Source organism: Dreissena polymorpha, chromosome 16 (assembly GCF_020536995.1).
Source record: "Dreissena polymorpha isolate Duluth1 chromosome 16, UMN_Dpol_1.0, whole genome shotgun sequence".
NCBI lineage: Eukaryota > Metazoa > Mollusca > Bivalvia > Myida > Dreissenidae > Dreissena > Dreissena polymorpha.
Genome location: NC_068370.1, coordinates 43,470,653 through 43,495,462, shown reverse-complemented (window position 1 = coordinate 43,495,462; position 24,810 = coordinate 43,470,653). Strand labels below are relative to the sequence as shown.

Below are 24,810 nucleotides of genomic sequence, written 5' to 3'. Positions count from 1 at the left end.
TGCCAAATGTGAGCTTGAGCGCTCTTGAATATACGAATATAAAATTCTATAAGAACCTCTTTTTACCGTTTATACTCATAGCGTATTGCAGCAAGGTTCATAACATCACAAGAAAGACTGGTATGCAAGTTACGAAAATGAAATTCTATAATAAATTGTTTATTTATCGTCTCAGAGAGGCTTACACGGCTCGGCAAGTCTCGCCTTGTAAACCTTTCTTCAACTCCTCGACTAAATTCAAGTACACAATCACACTAACTTAAACTTTTGAATTAAAGTTCTTCTGAGCACAATGTGCTTATAACGGGATTTTGAGACCTTTTTTACGACGTTCGTGGCATTTCGTCAACATTTACCTTGTGAACATTCTAGAGGCCTCATTTTTCGTCACAAATCTTCACGAAACTTGATCAGAATATTTGTCCCTAATAGTGATACCTCTGCCGAGTTCAAACTAGGCAATGTGAGGTCCACACGTTTGTCAATAAGTTAAACTAAAGAAAGATGGTGTTGACACTTATAAGACCAAATTTATTGCCGAATATTTGTGAAACTTGGTCAGAACATTTGCCTCAATAAAATATCGACTGAACACTCTTGATGCCGCATTTATTGTCACATCTTCATGAAATTCGATCAGAATAGTTGTCTCTACAATATCTCTTCCGAGTTCAACTGGGCCATGTGGGGGTCAAAAAGTCAAATCAAAGAAAAAGCTTGTGGGCACACATTTATTGCAAAATCTTCGTAAAATTTGTTCATAACATTTGTTCCAATAATATATCATTCTGTTGGCTATGTCGGATAAAAAACAAAGGTGAATAGGTCAAAATAAAGAAAAGTTCATTGAGTTGAATTTAAACAATGCTTATAACACTGTATGTTAAACATTAAGAATCTGGGTTAAGTAGGATAAACAAGAGATGTGTTTGTGAGAGAAACAATGCCCCCTTCTGTGCCGCTTTGAAGCCATATATTCGAGTCATTTGACCTTTGACCTTCAAGGATGACCTTCAACTTTCATCACTCAAAATGTGCAGCTCCATGAGATACACATGCATGGCAAATATCAAGTTGCTATCTTCTTAATTGCAAAAGTTATGACCAATGTTAAAGTTTTCCGACAGACGGACAGACTGACGGACTTTGCCCTTGAAGGATAACCTTGACCTTTCACCACTCAAAATGTGCAGCTCCATGAGATACACCTGCATGCCAAATATCAAGTTGCTATCTTCAATATTGCAAAAATTATGATCAATGTTAAAGTTTTCGGACATCCGGACAGACTGACAGTTCAAAAACTATATGCCACCCTTTGGGGGCATAAAAAACAAGGTCACTTCGTCAAATTATAAACACACTTAAAATGAACACTCTTAAGGGATTACTACTTGTCCAATCTTCATGTCACTTGGCAAGTACATTTAACCCAATGATATCCATATATATATAAAAACTGGGTTATGTGGGTTAATAAACTTGGTTTTGAGGACATATCAAAGGAAAAACTTGCTAACACTAGAAGCCAAATTTGTTCCCTCAATCTTCATTAAACGTGCACTGAACTGAGCATTTGTTGTAATGATTTATCTGATGAGTGAGATATGGTTCCTGTTGGTTCAAAAACACTTCGCCATGAGGTGGGCAGTTTCCTTCGTGTCCATGTAGCTGTAGTAAAACATTTGAACACTATAAGTCACATTTTTTACCCACTCGACGTGAAACTTGCTCCGATCATCGAACAATTGTGTTGGTATGAGATCTGGGCTGAGTTAATTAAAGAATTATTGTGGTTTTCTGTATGTCTATTGTGAACCATTGTGAACTCTGCCAGTTCAGAACAGTTGAGTGCCTTTTGACCTCTTGTATAATAATTCAAGGCCATAACTCAGGACCCCGATCTGGCTGGTTATCAAACTTATCCTAGATACTATGCCTATAAACATGATCAACACGTTTCGGAATGATCTGGGCCCGTATTCACCAACCCATTCTTAGACTTAAGAATAAAGAATAGACTTGGAACCAAGAAAAATGTGTCCAGTGTTTGAATATATACAAGCCTCCACTGGTGATTATGTCATGAACAAAATGTTCTGCATGAAGAATGATATCTATAGAGGTGCTTAATGCCAGGTCTGACACTAAATTCAGGCAATTATTGAAAATATCAACTTAAAGAAAATTCTTTATTCTTAGAATTAAGTCTAAGAATTGTTTGGTGAATACGGGCCCAGATTTAAAATGAATGAAATAAAGAGCAAACAATATTGTCCTGGACGCTGCCCACCCGCTGCAATGATTCATATTGTATGTCCCGTTTCTTTACAATTCAATTTATCATCAGGGATTGAAAGGTCGATTCCCCTATCTGGAAGTTATCTGGAACTCTGTGGTAAATCACAACCCCAACCAGATCCGCTTAATTTAAACAACAACAAAATGACATTAAATCACTTTAAAGAGTGATCATTTGTAATAGTACTACTTCAGACTGCCTACTCAGTTTTGGTATTTTATGCCATAAAGATTGAAACTCAGTTAAGACGAAAGTTGCACACAAATATAGGCTGTATGTTCTTATCATGGTATTTTATATTCAATCGGACAAATTTCTGCTAATAAATATGCATTAATGCGGATGAACACACATTTCATAGAATCATTGAAATTTTATTGGATCAACAAGTCAATATACAAGTAGCTGGAACAAGTAATGGTATTACACAATCATGCAGACATTGGTCATTATCAATAATTAATGTATATCAAATATATTTATACACATAGTACACATTAAACATCAAATTCACTAGAAGTTGATTATTTTCAGATACATTCAGATACAAAATATTTTCTTAAAAAATATTGTATTGGAATATGAACATGTTACATGCAAAACACGGTATTTAGAAAACACTTAACTGATACATATATCACAAGGGCAAACAATATTGTAAATATGAATTCATTACGTGCATGAAATAGTATAACATGCATTATTGAATAATTAATAAAATCTGTAGATTAAGAGCCTTAATTAAATTAAAATTAAGCAAGAAGATTTTATTCATAATTTCATTTCCACAAGCAAACAACTAGTGACAGGAATATCAAGCTCCATAGTTAATTTCGAATAATTCATTAATAAAACCGACATTATTATTTTTTTTGATCTTATGATGACAATAAAATGCACCATTACGTAAATCTCAATGAGAATGGTCACACAGGAGTACAAATTACATACAAAGGTCTTTTTTTGCAAACATTTCATGCTCATTAGTTTTACACGACCAGCCTACATAATTTTTTATAATGTATGAAAACCATGCTGCAATCTGATTTTAGCAAAAGCAAATCTCTTAATGTTAGAGAATACTTTTTTTTTAATTAGTACATGGCATGTATACTTCACTGTATTATACATAACATTCTATGTATGAAAACATGCACATCTACACTTCATTTGTCTGAAGTATAACATACATGTTTCAACAAAGCTAGTAAGCTGAGCCTTGTAACTTGGGTATGTAGAGTGCATATTAATCAAAGGGAAATAACACGTTTTCTAGTCAGATGGCATTGCAGTCTGTTTGTTACAGTACAATCTCAGTAAACCGGACTGCTTTCCCGTTTAGGTCTGTCTAGGGCGTACTGGTCCAAGGGCAGTAACTTGTGAGCAGTGATACAGTCTGGAAACAAACACAAAAATGAAAACATGTGTCTGCATGAAATCTTGCACATTGCTTGAAATCCAATTGTAGATTTAATTGTAAATATAATTTAGGGTTTTGCATAAGATATAAAGTGAATTGTATATGAATTTCAGTGTTACACCAATCATGAAAGAACAGATGGATAGATTTCAAGACCAGCAGATTTGTTAGTTGAGATACGGGACCTAGAACAACATAAAGGAGACATCCCTTCCAGGGACAACCCTGCCTCTTTTAGTGCCCAGTGAAAAACACCATCACTCTACTCAGCTCAACGTCACATGCAAAATTCTTTTAAGGTTAAGGTTTAATTGGGGATTTAACGAACGAATTCTGGTGATTAAGCGTTACCACTAGAAGGCCTGCTTACCTAATATCCAGCTTGTTTTGACACAGGTTAGACCTGGATGAAAGTCACCACCCACATACAGGTTGGCTTTGTCCCTGTTCCCCGTTACCTGGGATGAGACAAAAAGTAAGTAAATGTTGCAGAGAAAAATTATTCTTTCACTGAGGTTCATGTTGGAATACATATTTTGTATGTTTGAACACATGTGACTCACCTGTCCCCAGCATGCCATTTGAGTACATGGAATGTATGAACACAAGTGACTCACCTGTCCCCAACATGCTATTTGATTACATGGAAGGTATGGACACAAGTGTGACTCACCTTCCCCCCCCCCGCTATTTGAGCACATGTAATGTATGAACACAAGTGACTCATCTGTCCTCCATGCTATTTTGATATGTGGCATGTATGAACACAAGTGACTCACCTGTCCTCTTTGAATATGAGGCATGACGTATGAACACAAGTGACTCACCTGTCCTCTTTGAATATGTGGCATGACGTATGAACACAAGTGACTCACCTGTCCTCCATGCTATTTTAATGCGTGACATGTATGAACACAAGTGACTCACTGGTCGTCCAACTTTTTGAATACCTGGCATGTATGAACACAAGTGACTCACCTGTCCTCTTTGAAAACCTGGCATGTATGAACACAAGTGACTCACCTTTCCTCTTTGAATCCATGGCATGTATGAACACAATTGACTCACCTGTCATCTTTGAATACATGGCATATATGAACACAAGTGACTCACCTGTCCTCTTTGAATACATGGCATGTATGAACACAAGTGACTCACCTGTCCTCTTTGAATCCATGGCATATATGAACACAAGTGACACACCTGTCATCTTTGAAAACCTGGCATGTATGAACACAAGTGACTCACCTGTCATCTTTGAATCCATGGCATATATGAACACAATTGACTCACCTGTCCTCTTTAAATACATGGCATGTATGAACACAAGTGACTCACATGTCCTCTTTGAATACCTTGCATGTATGAACACAATTGACTCACCTGTCCTCTTTGAATACATGGCATGTATGAACACAAGTGACTCACCTGTCCTCTTTGAATACCTGGCATATATGAACACAAGTGACTCACCTGTCCTCTTTGAATCCATGGCATATATGAACACAAGTGACTCACCTGTCCTCTTTGAATCCATGGCATATGAACACAACTTACTCACATGTCCTCCACAAAGCTTGATCAGCTGTACCAGCTGCTGCCTGGGTGGAGAGGACCGTCCTGATATGTACACCTGGCCCGTGCTGGAGAATTACGTTTGCCGATAGAACTCAGACGTCCTCTCTCGCTCTAGACGAGACACCTGCCGACAGGGAGACACAATTTGAATAAAGAGCTTTTGCAAAATTTGTGATGTATTCTGAAATATTTCAAGTGGTTTAATTGTAATGTAGTGTAATCTGAAGCTCAAATAGCCCAATGTTACTTACACTTCTTAAAATTATTTTCAAATCAAGCATATGATTAGTTTGCATGGAAAAATAGTCATGTTTAAAAAGTTGAAATCACATGTTCATATTAACCAGGACAACAGATATGAGTTCAATTTGCATAAACTCTATTCAGAAATAATATTGTTACAATAAATTTCTAATATAAATTATAAAAGACAATACTCAGTTTTTATTCTGAATACTCCAAACTATCCAAACGCAAGTAATCAAGATTGGTACTGTTCATGCTTAATCCATTTATGCCTAGTGGACTCTCCTATCCTTCTAAATTGGATCAATTTATTTCCAAAATTAGGGATGTCTAGTATATTTACTTCTATATTTAGAATATTTCTTACAGAAATTCCTTTAAGCAAACAGCTTAAACCCTGATGAGACGCCGCATCATGTGGTGTCTCATCTGGGTCTACGCTGTTTGCCAAGGCCTTTTTTCTAGACGCTAGGCATAAATGGGTGAAAGGAATAGTATACAAGAACATTGAAACAAGAGAGCTTCAAGCAAAAAAAACTTAGCCATGATATCATTTATAGAAGAAATACTCTGAGCAAGTTCATGTTCATTGGGAAATCAACGAGGCCCGTAGTTTATTCACAAGCTAATTAGTTAATTAAAAAAAGACCTAGTTTTTGACCAACCTGATCCCATTTCCAACTCAGCAGAGATATCATTGGAACAAATGATCAGACCAACTTTCATAACATACTAAAGGGTGAAATTTGCTGATTAACGGTAAGCAATTGAATCTCACAGAGCTGCACATTTTGAGTGGTGAAAGGTCAAGGTCATCCTTCAAGGTCAAATGTCAAATATATGGCGTCCGTCTGTCCGAAAACTTTAACATTGGCCATAACTTTTTCAATATTGAAGATAGCAATTTGATATTTGGCATGCATGTTCATCTCATGGAGCTGCACATTTTGAGTGGTGAAAGGTGAAAGTCAAGGTCATCCTTCAAGGTCAAAGGTCAAATTTTGCAATATTGAAGATAGCAACTAGATATTTTGCATGCATGTGTATCTCATGGAGCTGAACATTTTGAATGGTGAAAGGTGAAGGTCAAGGTAATTCTTCAAGGTCAAATGTCAAATAAATGGCGTCTGTCCCTCAGAAAACTATAACATTAGCCATAACTTTTTCAATATTGAAGATTTGCAATTTGATATTTGGCATGCATGAGTATCTCATGGAGCTGCACATTTTGAAAGGTGAAATGTCATGGTCAAGGTCATCCTTCAAGGTCAAAGGTCAAATATATGGCTTCAAATCAGTGCAGTAGGGGGCATTGTGTTTTACGAACACAGCTTTTGTTGAATATGAAAGATAGCAACTTGATATTCGGCTGGAAGATAGCAACTTGATATTTGGCATGCATGTGTATCTCATGAAGTTGCACATTTTGTGTGGTGAAAAGTCAAGGTCATCCTTTAAGATCAAAAGTAAAAAAATACAATCCAAGGAAAGTAATAAGCTTTGAAAGGGATATAACTTCTGAACCTGCCAAATGATATATTTAAATTTTATTTCAAAGCAGCGCAATAGGGGGCATTGTGTTTCTGACAAACACATCTCTTGTTTAAGAAAGTTTGCTTTTTATTTTTAAAATGATTATGATAATGTTGAGTAAAAAAGACACAACATTCTGTAACTGTGGAAATTTACTGTGCATTTACATATTGTGCGTGCAGGGGATAGCACTGCATCAGCCAATTTATATAGTTTACTGTTTGTTAATTCCGAGACTTAACTGTGGAAAGTGTAGCTTTTGATTAGACTGCTCTTTTCATTTTCACATGACACAGGTCATATAGATTTTGATTCTTATTTTCAAAAGAGCATAAGGCGGTGTTTGTAATTTTCACTGTTAATTAATCGTTTAACAATAACTGTATAAACACCTGTACAGGTCTGTTGAAGGTGCTGTATGCTACTGAGGGTGAGAACAGGAAATCTGAGGAGAACCCAGGGGAAACAAACAACCAGGTAGGCACATCAGCGGTACATCTGTCATAGTTACGGGCAAGGTAGTCACATCAGCGGTACATTTGTCATAGTTACGGACCAGGTAGGTACATCTGTCATAGTTACGGACCAGGTAGTCACATCAGCGGTACATTTGTTATAGTTACGGACCAGGTAGGCACATCAGTGGTACATATGTCATAGTTACCGGCCAGGTAGTCACATCAGCGGTACATCTGTCATAGTTACGGGCCAAGTAGTCACATCAGCAGTACATTTGTCATAGTTACGGACCAGGTAGGCACATCAGTGGTACATCTGTCATAGTTACAGGCCAGGTAGTCACATCAGCGGTACATTTGTCATAGTTACGGGCCAGGTATGTACATCTGTCATAGTTACGGGCCATGTAGTCACATCAGCAGTACATCTGTCATAGTTACGGACCAGGTAGGTACATTTGTCATAGTTACGGGCCAGGTAGGTACATCAGCAGACCATTTGTTATAGTTACGGAACAGGTAGGCACATCAGCAGTACATATTTCATAGTTACGGACCAGGTTGTCACATCAGCAGTACATCTGTCATAGTTACGGGCCAGGTAGGTACATTTGTCATAGTTATATGCCAGGTAGTCACATCAGCAGTACATTTGTTATAGTTACAGACCAGGTAGGCACATCAGCAGTACATCTGTCATAGTTATGGACCAGGTAGGCACATCAATGGTACATATGTCATAGTTACGGGCCAGGTAGTCACATCAGCGGTACATTTGTCATAGTTACGGGCCAGGTAGTCTCCTCAGCAGTTCATTTGTCATAGTTACGGACCAGGTAGTCACATCAGCGGTACATTTGTCATAGTAACGGACCAGGTAGGCACATCAGCGGTACATTTGTCATAGTTACGGGCCAGGTAGTCACATCAACAGTACATTTGTCATAGTAACAGCTAGGTAGGCACATCAGTGTTACATCTGTCATAGTTACGGGCGAGGTAGGCACATCAGCAGTACATCTGTCATAGTAACAGGCCAGGTAGTCACATCAGTAGTACATTTGTCATAGTTACGGGCCAGGTAGTCACATCAGGGGTACATCTGTCATACTTACGGACCAGGTAGGCACATCAGCGGTACATCTGTCATAGTTACGGGCCAGGTAGTCACATCAGTGGTATATTTTTCATAGTAATGGGCCAGGTAGGCACATCAGTGGTACATCTGTCATAGTAACGGGCCAGGTAGGCACATCAGCAGTACATCTGTCATAGTTACGGGCCAGGTAGTCACATCAGCAGTACATTTGTCATAGTTACGGGCCAGGTAGTCACATTAGGGGTACATCTGTCATAGTTACGGGCCACTTAGGCACATCAGCGGTACATCTGTCATAGTAAGGGGCCAGGTAGATGCATCAGCGATACATCTGTCATAATAAGGGGCCACGTCATAACATCAGCTATACATCTGTCATAGTTAGGAGCCAGGTAGGCACATCAGCGATACATTTGTACTAGTAAGGGGCCACGTAGGCACATCAGTGGTACATCTGTCATAGTTAGGGGCCAGGTAGGCACAAAGCGGTACATCTGTCCAAGTAAGGGGCCAGGTAGGCATATCAGCTGTACATCTGTCATAAGAAGGGGCCAGGTAGGCATATCAGCTGTACATCTGTCCTAGTAAGGGGCCAGGTAGGCACATCTGTCATAGTAAGAGGTCAGGTAGGCAAATCAGCGGTACATCTGTTCAAGTAAGGGGCGAGGTAGGCACATCAGCTGTACATCTGTCATAGTTAAAGGACATGAAGGCACATCAGGGGTACATCTGTCCTAGTAAGGGTCCAGGTAGGCACATCAGTGGTACATCTGTCATAGTTAGGGGCTAAGTAGGCACATCAGGGTCAATCTGTCTTAGTTAGGGGCCAGGTAGGCACATCAGCGTCCATCTGTCCTAGTGAGGGGCCAAGTAGGCACATCAGTGGTAAATCTGTCATAGTAAGGGTCCAGATAGGAACATCAGTGGTACATCTGTCGTAGTTAGGGGCTAAGTAGGCACATCAGCTGTTCATCTGTCATAGTAAGGGGCCAGGTACGCACATCAGGGTTCATCTGTCATAGTAAGGGGCAAGGTAGGTACATCAGCGAAACATCTGTCATAGTAAGGGGCCAGGTAGGCACATCAGCAGTACATCTGTCATAGTTATGGGCAAGGTAGGCACATCAGCGGTAAATCTGTCATAGTAATGGGCCAGGTAGGCACATCAGCAGTACATCTGTCATAGTAAGGGGCCAGGTAGGCACATCAGCGATACATCTGTCATAGTAATGGGCCAGAGCTCAGTATCAAGAACATTCTTGGTAGATGAGATTTGAGTATCGAGCTGAGTGTTGAGATTGTCAGGGAGCTCAAAAACAATGTTAAATCTCAGCTATTGGATTGTGCACAAATTTCTTCCTTGAACTCAGGGTTGAGTCAGACTCAAAACTCAAAAAGCTTTTATGAACACCGAATTGATCATAATGGTGGAACTCATCTTAACAATTGAGAAAGCACACAAAGTTGAGTCAGAATATGGACTGTTTGTGATACTAGGTCCTGGCTTGGTAGCGCAGTTTTATAGTGCAGGAATTGCAATCCAGCGTGTGTGATTTTATGCATTTTTGCCTGGACTGTATAACTTTTCTGAGGAAAGGTCATGAAATTATTAAAACAGCCATTCTTTTCTTGCCTCTGATGCAGCTAGGGCACTTGCATATTTTGCTAGATCAAACAATAGTGCTTAGACATTCATTGAGCTGGTTAACTGGCAGAAAACAGCTTGATTTGGTGTAAAATCCCTACAAACTGATAAACCAACAAACAATAGTATTGGAAACTTTTTTTTAGTTTTGAAAGTCTTTAAATTGTTGGTGCTATATATGTTTAAATTATATGTATTGCAATGACATTTACTCTTTCCCACTCAGAAGCAAAGTAAAAATGGCTATGTGAAAACAGCATAAAACCAGAACAGCCTGTGAGTAACTCTCAGTCTGTTCAGGTTTATGCTGTTTGCTGCTCATCAGTATCTAAGGGTTGGAACTAAAACCTTCAAAACTTGGATCTAGTCAGGGCCAAAAAACTCTTCTCCGCAAGGGTCCTCTTTTTCTTCCCCTTTACCAAAGAGGCCCTTGCCCCTACAGAAAAAATTTCTTTAAAATCATGCATTTTTTCTCAATTTCCAATCTACCTCAGTATTTTTCATTCCCCAAAGCCAGACTTTTTTTCCCCTTTCCCCAAAGTTGGTGTTTTGGCCCTGCTAGTAAGAAAGGCCTTTAACAAAATTTAACTACAAAAGCGTAACGATAGGTATCTAGGGACCGTCTCATCAAAGGTTGTACAACAATTGAAATATACGTTTAAAACTGGAAAACTCAAAATATAAAAGCTGTTAAACAACGTGCACTCAAAATATGGACCATGAGTAAGAAAATTATGATATGTATCAATTTACCGAAATAAGCAATACTACGATTTCGTGTTTAGTAATACCGGTAATGTTTATTTGAAATATGCATCGTATTCTAAATCTGTCGCACGATGTTTGATGAAACGGCCCCCCTAAAGTGGTAAAGGGTTAATAAAAAACACAACTTCTTACTCTAAGCTTGCACATCTTCCAATCAATAGTAAACATTAAATAATCTGGTTTGTGTGTGTTCCAGCCAAAGGCAGGTGCTATTGACCATAATGGTCACGAGTTTATAGACCTCCATTTCCGTACGCCCTGGCCCCACCACATGTGATTCCTGCAACAAGCCAATGTGGCACATGCTCCATCCACCCAATGCCATGGAGTGCAGACGTAAGTGAAAAAATACCAGTTTAAAAGAGTGTAGATGGTAGCGAAAAAAAAAAATCTGCTTAAATGATTTTAGTGCTTAAGAAGCTGTAGACATAAGTGACAAATACTGGCTGTTATGATTAAAGTGCTAAGGAGAGTGTAGTCATAAGTGAAAAAATACCAGCTATAATGATTTCAGAGCTTAAAAGAGTGTACACATAAGCAACAATAGCTGTTTTAAATATTTTTGGGCCTAAGATACAGCTCCACTGAGGCCTTAGCTTGTTTTATTGATGTTTTAGAATGAATGGAAATATTTCATTTTAATCTTAACTAAGTACAAGTCAATAAATTGAATGTAAGATAACTGATTGTCTTAATGCTTGAATGAATATTGATTAAACACCAAACAATTTATAGTTTAATTTGTCAAAGCTCTAGTCAATCTGATAATGATCTGCAGTGCATTCAGATTGATTTTGTTATTGTTGGAAAATTGTTCATAATCTTGCATTCAATTTTTGCTGTAAAGAACAATTGGAATAACTCAACTAGTTAAGCAAACTGTAGTCTTACTGGTATTGGTTTATGTTTATTAATTGTTTATAAAGGAGAGTTTCACAAATAATTCTACATGTTTATGTTTTCATTTTATTTAATATTTTGTTTCAGGCTGTCACTTCAGGGTGCATAAAGACCACTTTGACAAAAAGGAAGAGTTTGTTGGTTACTGCAAAGGTAAAAAAATAATACAAACAAGTATTATGCCCCAAATTATAAAATGAACCTCTCTCTCTTGAGCGACCTGATGCAACTACACTTAACATCACAAAAGCATGACTTCCTTTGAAAGAAAAACACCCTAAAAGTAAAAAGTGTCATCCCTGAATAGCTTTTTCAGCCTGCACAGGCTTATATAGGACGACACTTCACACACATGTATTGGCAACGGTTTTTCACAGGTTTATATAGGACGACACTTCACACACATGTATTGAGAACGGTTTTTCACAGGTTTATATAGGACGACACTTCACACACATGTATTGGCAACCGTTTTTCACAGGTTTATATAGGACGACACTTCACACACATGTATTGAGAACGGTTTTTCACAGGCTTATATAGGACGACACTTCACACACATGTATTGAGAACGGTTTTTCACAGGCTTATATAGGACGACACTTCACACACATGTATAAAGAACGGTTTTTCACAGGCTTATATAGGACGACACTTCACACACATGAATTGAGAACGGTTTTTTGCAGGCTTATATAGGACGACACTTTACACACATGTATTGAGAACGGTTTTTCACAGGCTTATATAGGACGACACTTCACACACATGTATTGAGAACGGTTTTTCACAGGCTTATATAGGACGACACTTCACACACATGTATAAAGAACGGTTTTTCACAGGCTTATATAGGACGACACTTCACACACATGTATTGAGAACGGTTTTTTGCAGGCTTATATAGGACGACACTTTACACACATGTATTGAGAACGGTTTTTCACAGGCTTATATAGGACGACACTTCACACACATGTATTGAGAACGGTTTTTCACAGGCTTATATAGGACGACACTTCACACACATGTATTGAGAACGGTTTTTCACAGGCTTATATAGGACGACACTTCACACACATGTATTGACAACGGTTTTTCACAGGCTTATATAGGACGACACTTCACACACATGTATTGACAACGGTTTTTCACAGGCTTATATAGGACAACACTTCACACACATGTATTGACAACGGTTTTTCACAGGCTTATATAGGACGACACTTCACACACATGTATTGACAACGGTTTTTCACAGGCTTATATAGGACGACACTTCACACACATGTACTGAGAACGGTTTTTCACAGGCTTATATAGGACGACACTTTACACACATGTATTGAGAACGTTTTTTCACAGGCTTATATAGGACAACACTTCACACACATGTATTGAGAACGGTTTTTCACAGGCTTATATAGGTCGACACTTCACACACATGTATTGACAACGGTTTTTCACAGGCTTATATAGGACGACACTTCACACACATGTATAGACAACGGTTTTTCACAGACTTATATAGGACGACACTTCACACACATGCATTGAGAACGGTTTTTCACAGGCTTGTATAGGACGACACTTCACACACTTGTATTGAGAATGGTTTTTACAGAGCACAGCTGAAATGTATTTTCTTTAACATCGTTTTTGTATTTTGACCTTTTCTATTTGATAGATATTTATCATCAAAACATTGCAGACAGGTTTTTCAGATTCTTGCCTACCTATTAACTTCAGTAACTATTGCTGCTTTTATTAGAAGCAGTTTTTATCCCTTGCCTAAGGCAGAGGGATATAATTGGCATTGTCTGTCAGTCTGTCTGTCAGTCAGTCTGTCTGTCACAAACTTTTTATGGCTATATCTCAGACACAATATGTATAAGATTTCGACATGAATCTTTATGGGTGTATATTATATAAATATTACATGTCTGACAGGGTGACAGTAATTTTGTCAACTTGAAAAAATCCTGTCGCCGAGGTTGACAGTATTTTTCCGAAAGTTGACAAATTTACTGTCACCCTGTCAGACATGTAATACATGCATTTATTTTATTATACCAAAAAAAACATTCAAACATAAACAATTTATGTGAACCATGTTTGTTTACAACGGAAATGCAAAACTTCATACTGCGCATGCACGAATGGGACAGTTCAATTTTTTACCATTCCGCAAGTGATTGCTAAGGTAGTGGGCGACAGTATTTTTTGGTAACGGGGGACAGTATTTTTTGGACAGTAAATTTCTTCCCGCTGGGTCTGACAGTATTTCTATGTCACGATGGCCTATGGGAGTTTAGCATAGTGAACTTAAGTGGGGTATAATAAACATGGATATCAATAAGGAGAAGTGCCATGCACAAAACAATAACCCTACACTTTCTTAAATAAGAGCTAGTGCCCTTTGTGTTTTTTGTTGGGTGTAATTTTTCAGTGCTATATCTTATATCTGATGACAGATTTCAACATGAAACTTTATGGATGTATAGATAGCAATGATCAGAAGTGCTATTCACAAGACCCTTATCCCAGACTTTCTTAAATAAGAGCTATTTGCCCTTTGTGTTTTTTGTTGGGTGTAACTTTTCAGTGCTATATCTTATAGCTGATGACAGATTTCAACATGAAACTTTATGGATTTATAGATAGCAATGATCAGAAGTGCTATTCACAAGACCCTTATCCCAGACTTTCTTAAATAAGAGTTATTGCCCTTTGTTGGTTTTGTATGATGTAATTGTTAAGGGCTATATCTTCATGCAAGCTAGATTTCAACCTGAAACTTCAAGTGTGTATAGATATCAATGAAGAAAAGTGCCATGCAGAAGAACCATAACCTTACACTTTCTTAAATAAGAGTTATTGTCCTTTGTTTCGTTTAGTTGTGCATCCATCAATAAACAAAATGTATTTTGTGGGAATATGAATTTAATGAATGGGCTTGTTTGTACGGTATTAAAATAACGACACAACATTAAGTTTAAAAAAAAAACAATTGATTGTTCAAATAAATGGGTTAGAGTTGACAGTAGATTGTACTTTTAGTAATATTGTGTATAATAAATAATAGTATATACAATGTACAAACATTAATTTTATAAAGTTGTGTTTCCAGGGAAACATAATGAGAACATACAAAAACATACTGTCAGACAATAATTATATCAATTTGTGTTTTCAGTTAACTTTGATCAGAACATCCAGGCGAAGGAACTGCTGCTTCTGGCAGATACTTCAGAAGACCAGAAGACATGGGTGATGCACCTGAGCAAGAAAATATCCAAGAAAGGCATTGTCAGCCAGGGAACATTAGGGTACGTCTTACAAACAATAGTTGCATTTGAGATTGGAATTGCCATTTTATAAGTATTATATGCTATGCAAAAACTGTAATAAATTGAAAAGAAAGTGTATCATGTGGTTAGAAATATTAAGTTTGAACAGTTTGTTCATGTTGATCATCATGATTTGTTTGCTCGTTATGTATTGTACCTGTATTAATGAAACTCGAAGAATCCTTCGGTACTGATTGCTGGAAGTGTTCCTATCATGATAAGGTTTGCTTGGCTTTTACCTGTCGCATTACAAGTCAGACATTTCATAATAATTGTAATATGGTCTTACCATATGTATGCCCCTGCCAACGAAGGTTGACGATTGTTAAATTTGAGTCACACTGTTGATCAGTTTTTTGGTCGGTCTGTCTGCATACAATATTGAAAGCCTTGCTTGGGTAAAATGGGGCATAATAAGTGTGTGCAAAGTGTGTGTGACACTTTCTGCCTTAACAAGATATTCAATAATAACAGACCTTTTTTAAACAAAAAATGCCATTAAAGCATAAAGGCAGGACACTTTACACACATGCATGTTTTTTCAGAGCACAGCTCTATTATGAGTTTTTGATGTGAAACTTCCAAATTTCTCAACTGATTAAATTGAAGCTTTAAATATGTCACCTTTTCTTTCCACACATTCGGTGGATTAATTTTCCCTTGCACCTAGCTGCCAAAGCAGTGCAGAGGTATAAGTCATGATTGGGACGAAAGTTATTTGTTTGTAAGAGTCATAGTTTGTAAACATCATTAATAAATATTTTAAATTGTATTGTGGCATACATAAGCAACATATGTGATTTTTTGATAGCAAGGTATTTGTCAAAAGTTGAAATGATTTTTATTGTTTTAAAAAATGTGTGCTATTTTCTCCAGAATTTCAAGCTGGGAAACTGTTTATTTCGATGACAACAATGAAGAGTTTTTCTCATTTTGAGAATGTAAAGTTTTCTTTTGAAAGATGCTTTATTTTGTTTTTAGTTGAAGGATAGATTTTTTGAGTAGTTTTCATGGGGTTGGCTTTATAAACATAATTAGATGTTCTTTAACTTTATCTAGTGATGCTTTCATATAATAATGAATACAAACAATTGTAATTTCAACTCAGACCAGACTTTCTTAAAGCTTATATGCGTTAGCCTATTGTTGTTTCATGAAATAACAGTTTCCAAACAGATTTGAGACAGGCTCTGGGAAAACCAAGCATATGCATAGTTTGTAGTCCCAAATTACCCTGTGCAGTCCACTCGTGCTTATCTGGGAAGACACTTTACATCTAGACTGGATTTTCATTTAGAAGAGGCTTCCTTTAACCCTTTGCATGCTGGGAAATTTGTCGTCTGCTAAAATGTCTTCTGCTGAATTTCTAAAATTAGCATTTTCTTCGATTTTTTTCAAAGAACACTATCAGAATAGCAAACAGTTTGGATCCTGATGAGACGCCACGTTCTGTGGCGTCTCATCTGGATCCAAACTGTTTGCAAAGGCCTTCAAAATCCGGTTCCCGCACTGTAAGGGTTAAATGAAAAATTCCAAAGCTGGAAGTGTCCAACAGGCTAATCAGGGATGGTACTTTAGTCACATGCATTAAGCTTGGTTTTCCTGAGCCAGACTCATGTGTATAACATATGACAAGTAAGAGAATATAGTACCATATACGACTTACAGGTGCATGGTTTGCGGCGTAATTTCTTGCTTATTTTGTACAAGGTGTTTCACCCTGATGATGAATTCTCATTTCAGTAATAAGCGTAAGAACTTGGTAGTGCACGAGAGCCACATGTGTGAGCAACTGTAAACATATTGTCATTCCCTATGGAATCAATAACCAGGGCCCACTGTTCATAATGATCCTAAGATACATCTTATAAAGCCTCTTGCTACTTATAGAGAGTAGGTTTACTGCCTGTGTGAATATGAAAAACAATCAATTTGGTCTGTATATCTTGTCAAATATTATGTCAACATTTCAATTATATAGTGGATGTTTTACAACAGTTATATAAAAAAAGTATTCCTTCAGTAGTTTTTTGTGTGTATAAATGTCTTTAAGAATTTAAGATTTTAGTGGTTATTTGAACTCAACACTTTTGCTTGATATTGAAATTTTTACTAAAAATGTGGATCATGTGCATCTCAAACCTAGGTCACCAGAATCATGATTAAAAAGCCCTTAATGACACCCTAGAGGCCACATGTATGACTCAATCTAGATGACACTTTCAGAATGTTTATATAGACAATATTTACAGCTGTGTTTCCAGTCAGGGTCATGGGAGCATAGAAAATAGGTCAACAGGTCAAAAGGTCAAATCTAAGAAAAATGTTCTCACCACTCTAGAGGCCACATTAATGACTACTAGTATATACTGATGAGATTTGGTTAGGATTCTTATCTTGACAATATCTAGGGTAAGCTTAAATCTGGGTCATGTGTGTCCAAAAACTAGGTCATATCTTAGTAAAACCTTGTTATCATTCTAGAGACCTTATTTATGAATCAGTCTTGATGACATTTGGTCAGAATGTTTGTCTATGAAGGCCATTTTTAAATCTTGGTTAAGTGGGGTCAAAATCTAGGGCACCAGGTCATGTCTTCAACAATTTGTGTTCGTAAACTAAGGTGAATGCTTAACTCTTTCAGTGCTTGAACCGAATTTTGAGGGCTTTTGCAAAAAGTTTGGATCCAGATGATCAGGATCCAAACTGTTTGCTATTCTGATAGTATTCATCGAAAAATTTTCTAAGAAAAGGCTAATTTTAGACATTCAGCAGACAGCATTTTAGCAGACGACAAATTTCCCAGCATGCAAAGGGTTAATCATGGCCTCTTTTTCAAATAAATGCAAGTACAGAAACATTTAGTATGTGGAACCTTTCTGAACCACTTAAACTTATAATTTCACAGGCATTTTGTTTTTAAATTCTTATTTTTCTTCTTGGAATCATTATGAATATGTGGGCAAACAAGCTTTCTTTAAAACAAAATTCACCTCATTTTGCTATAACCTATAATATTTATTAAATATTATCAACAATTGTATAAAAATAATTTTAATACTAACATTATTAAAAGCAAAATGAAGGTTTTTCGAGTAGGCTTGAATGGTAGTTTTGATTGATTTGAGTAATATTTTGTTGCATACTTGTTTTTTTGTTGATATTTTTTTTGTTTTTAAACATTTGTTTTGCATTTAATAGAGACAGCTAAATCTGTCTTCATGTCTTGTAGTATTTTGATATTTTTATGCCCCCCTTCAAAGAAGAGGGGGTATATTGCTTTGCTCATGTCGGTCGGTCGGTAGGTTGGTTGGTCGGTCCGTCCGTCCACCAGGTGGTTGTCAGACGATAACTCAAGAACGCTTGGGCCTAGGATCATGAAACTTAATAGGTACATTTATCATGACTTGCAGATGACCCCTATTGATTTTGAGGTCACTAGATCAAAGGTCAAGGTCACGGTGACCCGAAATAGTAAAATGATTTCCGGATGATAACTCAAGAACGCATACGCCTAGGATCATCAAACTTCATGGGTATATTGATCATGACTCGCAGATGACCCCTATTGATTTTGAGGTCACTAGGTTAAAGGTCAAGGTCACGGTGACCCGAAATAGTAAAATGGTTTCCTGATGGTAACTCAAGAACGCATACGACTAGGATCATGAAACTTCATGGGTAGATTGATCATGGCTCGCAGATGACCCCTATTGATTTTGAGGTCAGTAGGTCAAAGGTCAAGGTCACAGTGACCCGAAATAGTAAAATGATTTTCAGATGATAATTCAATAACGCGTATGCCTAGGATCATGAAACTTTATAGGTAGATTGATCATGACTCGCAGATGACCCCTATTGATTTTTAGGTCACTAGGTCAAAGGTCAAGGTCACGGTGACCCAAAATAGTAAAATGATTTTCGGATGATAACTCAAGAACGCATATGCCTAGGATCATGAAACTTTATAGGTATATTGATCATGACTCGCAGATGACCCCTATTGATTTTGAGGTCACAAGGTCAAAGGTCAAGGTCACGGTGACCCGAAATAGTTAAATGATTTTTGGATGATAACTCAAGAACGCTTTTGCCTAGGATCATGACACTTCATAGGTACATTGATCGTGACTTGCAGATGACCCCTATTGATTTTTAGGTCACTAGGTCAAAGGTCAAGGTCACAGTGACAAAAGTTGTATTCACACAATGGCTGCCAGTTCAACGGACAGCCCATATGGGGGGCATGCATGTTTTACAAACAGCCCTTGTTGCCATATTCTTCTTTAAAAGCTCATACACAAATTAACCAATGGTTGTGAAAGGTAAATTTTTGAAAATAATACTGAAAAATAGTTCAAAACAAATAAAACACTGATACCAGGGATATTTTTTCGTTCTTTGAGTAAGACTTAGGACAATGTCGTCGCAAGGTGAATACTAAAGCTATAGTGAATTCTTGTTAACACCTTTTGATGGTGTTTTTTTCCAAGCTTCAATTACACTTGGTTTGAAAATTTGTCTTAGCTGAGTTTGAAGATGGTTTTGATCTATTGAAAAAATGACAGCCAGGGGATGAGGCAGTTTTTATGCTCCCCCCAAAATTAATTTTGGGGGAAGCATATAGTCGCCGCTTCGTCTGTCCGTGCGTGTGTGTGCGTCCGTCCATGCACAGTTTTTGTCCGGGCTATTTCTCAGCAACTAATGACTGGAATTCAATGAAACTTTATGGGAAGCTTCACTACCAAGAGGAGATGTGCATATTATCAGCGGGTTATGGTGGGATGCTTTTTCACAGGAGTTATAATGGCCCTTTGAAATTTTCTATAAACTGTACATATAGTGCAATTCTTGTCCGGGCTATTTCTCAGCAACTAATGACTGGAATTCAATGAAACTTTATGGGAAGCTTCACTACCAAGAGGAGATGTGCATATTATCAGCGGGTTATGGTGGGATGCTTTTTCACAGGAGTTATAATGGCCCTTTGAAATTTTCTATAAACTGTACATATAGTGCAATTCTTGTCCGGGCTATTTCTCAGCAACTAATGACTGGAATTCAATGAAACTTTATGGGAAGCTTCACTACCAATAGGACATGTGCATATTATCAGCCTGTTCTGGTCGGATGATTTTGCAAAGAGTTATGGCCCTTTGAAATTTTCCATTAACTGTACATAAAGTGTAATTCTTGTCCTGGCTATTTCTCAGCAACTAATGACAGGAATTCAATGAAACTTTATGGAAAGCTTCACTACCAAAAGGAAATGTGCATATTATCAGCCGGTTCTGGTCGGATGATTTTTCACAGAGTTATGGCCCTTTGAAATTTTCCATTAACTGTACATATAGTGCAATTCTTGTCCGGGCTATTTTTCAGCAACTAATGACCATGATTCAATGAAACTTTATGGGAAGCTTCACTACCAAGAGGACATGTTCATATTATCAGCTGATTCTGGTCGGTTTATTTTTCACAGAGTTATGGCCCTTTGAAATTTTCCATTAACTGTACATATAGTGCAATTCTTGTCCTGGCTATTTCTCAGCAACTAATGACTGGAATTCAATGAAATTTATGGGATGCTTCACTACCAAGAGGAGATGTGCATATTATCAGCTGGTTCTCGTCGGAGGATTTTTATGCTCCCCAAAAAAATTTGGGGGGAGCATATAGTAGCCGCTTCGTCTGTCCGTGTGTCTGTCCGTGCACAACTTTTGTCCGGGCTATTTCTCCGCAACTAATGACCGGAGTTCAATGAAACTTTATGGGAAGCTTCACTACCAAGAGGAGATGTGCATATTATCAGCGGGTTCTGGTCGGATGATTCATCACAGAGTTATGGCCCTTTGAAATTTTCCATTAACTGTACATATAGTGCAATTCTTGCCCGGGCTATTTCTCAGCAACTAATGACCGGAATTCAATGAAAATTTATGGGAAGCTTCACTACCAAGAGGAGATGTGCATATCATCAGCGGGTTCTGGTCGGATGATTTTTCACAGAGTTATGGCCCTTTGAAATTTTCCATTAACTGTACATATAGTGCAATTCTTGTCCGGGCTATTTGTCAGCAACTAATGACTGGAATTCAATGAAACTTTATGGGAAGCTTCACTACCAAGAGGAGATGTGCATATTATCAGTGGGTTCTGGTCGGATGATTTTTCGCAGAGTTATGGCCCTTTGAAATTTTCCATTAACTGTACATATAGTGCAATTCTTGTCCGGGCTATTTCTCAGCAAATAATGACCGGAATTCAATGAAACTTTATGGGAAGCTTCACTACCAAGAGGATATGTGCATATTATCAGCGGGTTCTGGTCGGATGATTTTTCACAGAGTTATGGCCCTTAAAATTTTTCCATTAACTGTACATATAGTGCAATTCTTGTCCCGGCTATTTCTCAGCAACTATTGACCGGAATTCAATGAAACTTTATAGGAAGCTTCACTACCAAGAGGAGATGTGCATATTATCAGCGGGTTCTGGTCGGATGATTTTTACACAGAGTTATGGCCCTTTGAAATTTTATATACGAATATTCTTGTCCCCCCAACTACTGTGCCCTCAAGACGTTTCCTTTTATCTGAATATTTAGTGCAATATTGTGACAACATTTTTTTTTCCGGAGCTTCACCCGTCTCCGACGGTTTCTTGTTCACAGAGTTATGGCCCTTTGAAATTTTCCATAGTACATATAGTGCAATTCTTGTCCGAGCTATTTTTCAGCAACTTATTCCGGGAATTCAATGAAACTTTATGGGAAGCTTCACTACCAACAGGAGATATGCATATTATCAGCCGGTTATGGTCGGATGATTTTTCACAGAATTATGGCCCTTTGAAATTTTCTATAAACAGTACATATAGTGCAATTCTTGTCCGGGCTATTTCTCCCCAACTACTGACTGGAATACAATGAAGCTTTATGGGAAGCTTAACTACCTTGAGGAGATGCGCATGTTATTAGTGGGTTCTGGTTAGATGATTTATTTAGAGAGTTATGGCCCTTTGAAATTTTTAAGTTGCTAAACCATCCATCGTATTATTTTGTCCAAAGTTATGCCCCTCAAGACATTTCCTTTTATCTGAATGTATAGTGCAATATTGTGCCAAAAAAACCTTTGGGGAGCATCACACGTCTTCGACGGTTTCTTGTTTTCTATGGCTTTAGTGAAACCTTATTAACACTTAAGAATTACTTGTCCACGTGGTTTTTGCATGAAACTATCAAAACATGTGTTGTGATGATATCCCAGCAGTGTTCAAAAATCGTTCCAGAAAGTACAGAAAGTGCATTTGTTATACATACATCACAATGTATGGAATGTTGTAGATCCTATGGTTCTTAGGTGAGCAATCTAGGGCCTTTGGCTCTCTTGGTCAATTTTTTTTAGGGCCAGCCGCCACTTCACAAAAGAAAGGGAAAAAAGCCCTGGATACTCGCTTGTTCTTGCTTATTAAAAATCTAAAAATGTTTATGATGTGTGGAATATAAGCTAAACAAAGATATTGTATTCAGTATAAGAAAGTAGAAGGATTAATCTAGCAAAACCAACCTGGTATTGATTCTACAGTCAGTGTAACCCAAATATTTCCAGTACAGGAATGGTCCATAATCACAGCAACTTGCATTTTGTTAACATTTTCTTTTTGTGGACAGCTCTCTGTTTACGGTTACTTTTTCGGTGTCAACGTATGTGTAATATTATTTAGATTTTGGTGAAAGACTTTCATTTTATGTTATGAGCTTGCCAGAACACGAAGTGCTAAGGTTGAGCTATTGTGGTCAGTCACTGTCTGAAGCTATTATCAGTAGTTTACTAAAGCTACTCTCCTTTGGCATTTTAACCAAACTTAGAAATGCCTCTGCGATGGTCATTCAACAATTTTTTTCAAATCTTTTAATTATGTAGAAAACTATGGCAAAAACCTTTAAAAACTGGATGAAAAAATCTGATTTGAGCATTATTTTTCCTCAAATGTTTCTTTTGAAAAAAACAAACAAAAAATGTTAATTTTTTTTTCTCATAGCTATATAAAAAACATTTTTAAAAGCTCACTAACTGCCATCTTAACTTAAATCATACTATATCATGCTAACATGCCATACGAGCTTTACGCATTATTATTAGTTGAGGCACCCAGAGCCATCTAGTGTTAATTTTTTTTATACACCGGTTAATTTTAAACAATTTTTTCAGGGGTCTTGCACAACTTTTTATTTGACCATGCTTCAGAGTTTTTTATATTGACCTAAATTACCTGGTAATAGTTAAATGTCTAGTTTCTAGACATGGTCAAATTTCTTGTTTTAATTGATAAATGTTTTGGTTTACATTTACATGTAATATAAAACAACTACAGATAGTCTACTTCAAATATATCTTGTGGTTATTATATCAGATGTCAAATAAAACAAGAACTATCAAAGCTGTAAGAATGGTCAGTCCTGCTATTGTTAGACAGCTCTTTTCTAATGGATTTCTCTTTTCAACTCTTGATCTCAAAAACAAATGATCTTACTTTGATGAAACTTAATTTGCTATTTTGTTGTGTTATGGACATGCACTCATGAATTTTAAGAAACTTGGTATATACCAAACCTGCTTGATGGGCATGTGCATATGGACAGGTTCAATGATTTTCAGAGAGTTATTGCCTTTTGATTATTAATACTAGTTTGTTATTTGATTTCTCAGATTGCAATATTATGAAATGTGCAGTCTTTTGTTACATTTAAGTTAAATATTTCATATCAACTTCATCGTTTTGGAACTAGATATGTAGATGTATACGAGTATATGAATGCTACACACAATATGGTGATGAGAACTAGTTGAATATATTAATTTTGGTAAAGATTGGCACAGATCATAAATTTTCAAAATTATGGGAACTGAAAAGCCCTAAAATTAGACCTCGAAAATAAGTGATACCACAGTAAGTATTAAATCACCTGCTGTGATTGCTTTAGTTATAATTGTTGTATATTACAAGTCTTCATTTATCAAACCCAGGTGAGCGATTTCGACCTTGTCGGCCTTTTAGATTCAAATTATGTATTGTGCACAAAATAATCCATTTATATGTTTATTTTGTATGAACGCTTTTTATTTTTTAGTTATCATCTATGTGTATGTGTATAAGTTTAAAAAACCTTTATTTATAAATTAATATTTATTTGATATATATTTTTAAACAATATGTCATATATCTTTGATTTATGTGCTGTATGTTCCAATTGAATCTGCTATTAATTTTGCTCTTAAGTAACAGCGCTGTTAAAGAAATAACAAACAAACTCAAAACAGAAAATAGTTATTTTTCATTCATAGTTTCTTATAATATTTTAAACACTTTTATAACAATTTACTTTAAAAAATGTGTCTGTTTAATTATGTCACAACTGTACTGAAAACATTATTTAAGCTTTCTTTCATACAGACTTTAAAATCTCTTCCTAAAGCTCATGTCATGAATAAATATTTGTGCAATGTCC

General features: G+C 36.9%; 1 protein-coding gene across 9 annotated transcripts in view; it reads left to right on the top strand.

The window, feature by feature from the left end:
- The window catches only part of LOC127862021 (rho-associated protein kinase 2-like), a 461,134-nt gene that overhangs the window by 198,562 nt on the left and 237,762 nt on the right, over nt 1-24,810 (top strand). The window contains exons 33-34 of one of the 9 annotated variants that reach the window (XM_052400942.1): nt 12,037-12,102; nt 15,146-15,278. The exons of 7 other annotated variants lie outside the window; for them this stretch is intronic. In XM_052400942.1, coding sequence (XP_052256902.1) covers nt 12,037-12,102; nt 15,146-15,278 — 199 coding nt within the window. The remainder of the gene's footprint in view (nt 1-12,036; nt 12,103-15,145; nt 15,279-24,810) is intronic. One more of the 9 variants, XM_052400941.1, reaches the window with a different exon arrangement.